At 66.0% G+C, this 1,271-nt stretch overlaps 1 protein-coding gene across 1 annotated transcript in view; it reads left to right on the plus strand.

Moving 5' to 3' along the window:
• Positions 1-1,271, plus strand: part of POU6F1 (POU class 6 homeobox 1) — a gene marked incomplete at its 3' end in the record, with an annotated part of 19,574 nt that overhangs the window by 17,347 nt on the left and 956 nt on the right. Inside the window, exons 6-8 of the mRNA XM_033511669.1 lie at positions 7-60; positions 753-878; positions 1,003-1,265. Of these exons, the coding sequence (XP_033367560.1) occupies positions 7-60; positions 753-878; positions 1,003-1,265 (443 nt within the window). The remainder of the gene's footprint in view (positions 1-6; positions 61-752; positions 879-1,002; positions 1,266-1,271) is intronic.

Consider the following 1,271-nt stretch of genomic DNA (forward strand, 5'->3'; position numbering starts at 1 on the left):
GTCCAGCCCCCGATGTCCGTCCAGCCCCAGATCACCGGACTGGCCTTTAACCCCGGCATTGTAAGGACTGATCCCATCCCGGGGTCCAGCGGTCACGGGGAGCCCCGGGAATTCCAGGGCCATATCCCAGCCTCAGTTTCCCCAGGCAGGATCCCAGCCCCTGTTTCCCAGGGCAACATCCCAGCCTCAGTTTCCCCAGGCAGGATCCCAGCCTCAGTTTCCCCAGGCAGGATCCCAGCCTCAGTTTCCCCAGGCAGGATCCCAGCCTCAGTCTCCACGTGGGAGATTGTGACCTCTGTGTCCCTGGAGAGGATCCCTGCCATGGTTTCTCAGGACAAGATCCCAGTCTGTTTTCCAGGGGGGATCCCTGCCTCAGTTTCCCCAGGCAACATTCCATCTTCAGTTTCCCTGTGCACAATGCCAGCCTGTTTTTACGTGCAAGATCCTGGCCTCAGTTTCCCTGGACAAGATTGTGGCCTCAGTTTCCCCAGACACAATCCCAGCCTCAGTTTCCTGGGACAAGATCCCTGCCTCAGTTTCCCTGGGCAGGATTCCCATCTCAGTTTCCCTGAACACAATCCCAGCCTCAGTTTCCCCATCCCAACAAGCTGCAGCTCTGCTTTGGGCAGCTCCCAGGGGATGGATTTATGGATATGGGGACCCCCAGGGACTCCAGTGGCCACTGGGAGTGGGGGGGGGGCGATCCCGGTGGCCCCCAGTGCCCCAGCTCTGACCCCATTTCTGTCCCACAGCTCACGGCGGCTCTGGGGGCACAGCCACAGATCCTGGGGTCCCTCAGTGCCCCCCCCGTGATCGCCAACCCCCTCCCCAGCGTGCAGGGGATCCCGGGGCAGCTCCTGACCAACACCCAGGGCCAGGTACCACGGGGGGGCCCTGCTGGGGTTGTGTCACCTGGGGAGGGGGTCCCGGCTGTTCCCAGTGTTGTGTCCCCCCCGACAAGGTGGGTGTCTTGGGGTCCCTCAGCGCTGTGTCCCCCCCCAGGTGATCGGGACCCTGCCGTGGGTCGTGGCCCCCCCCGGGGTGGCCGCAGCAGCCCCGGCGCCGGCCCCCCCCAGCCTGCAGGTGACACCGGTGACACCGCAGCTGCTGCTCAACGCGCAGGGCCAGGTCATCGCCACGCTGGCCACGGGGGCCACGCTGGCCACGGGGGCCACTCTGACCACGGGGGCCACTCTGGCCACGGGGGCCACGCTGGCCACCGCCCCCCCTGCACCGGCCCCCGGCAAGAAGAACGGGCCAGCCGAGCCCCC

The sequence above is a fragment of the Parus major genome, unplaced genomic scaffold, assembly GCF_001522545.3.
Source record: "Parus major isolate Abel unplaced genomic scaffold, Parus_major1.1 Scaffold427, whole genome shotgun sequence".
NCBI classification, from domain to species: domain Eukaryota; kingdom Metazoa; phylum Chordata; class Aves; order Passeriformes; family Paridae; genus Parus; species Parus major.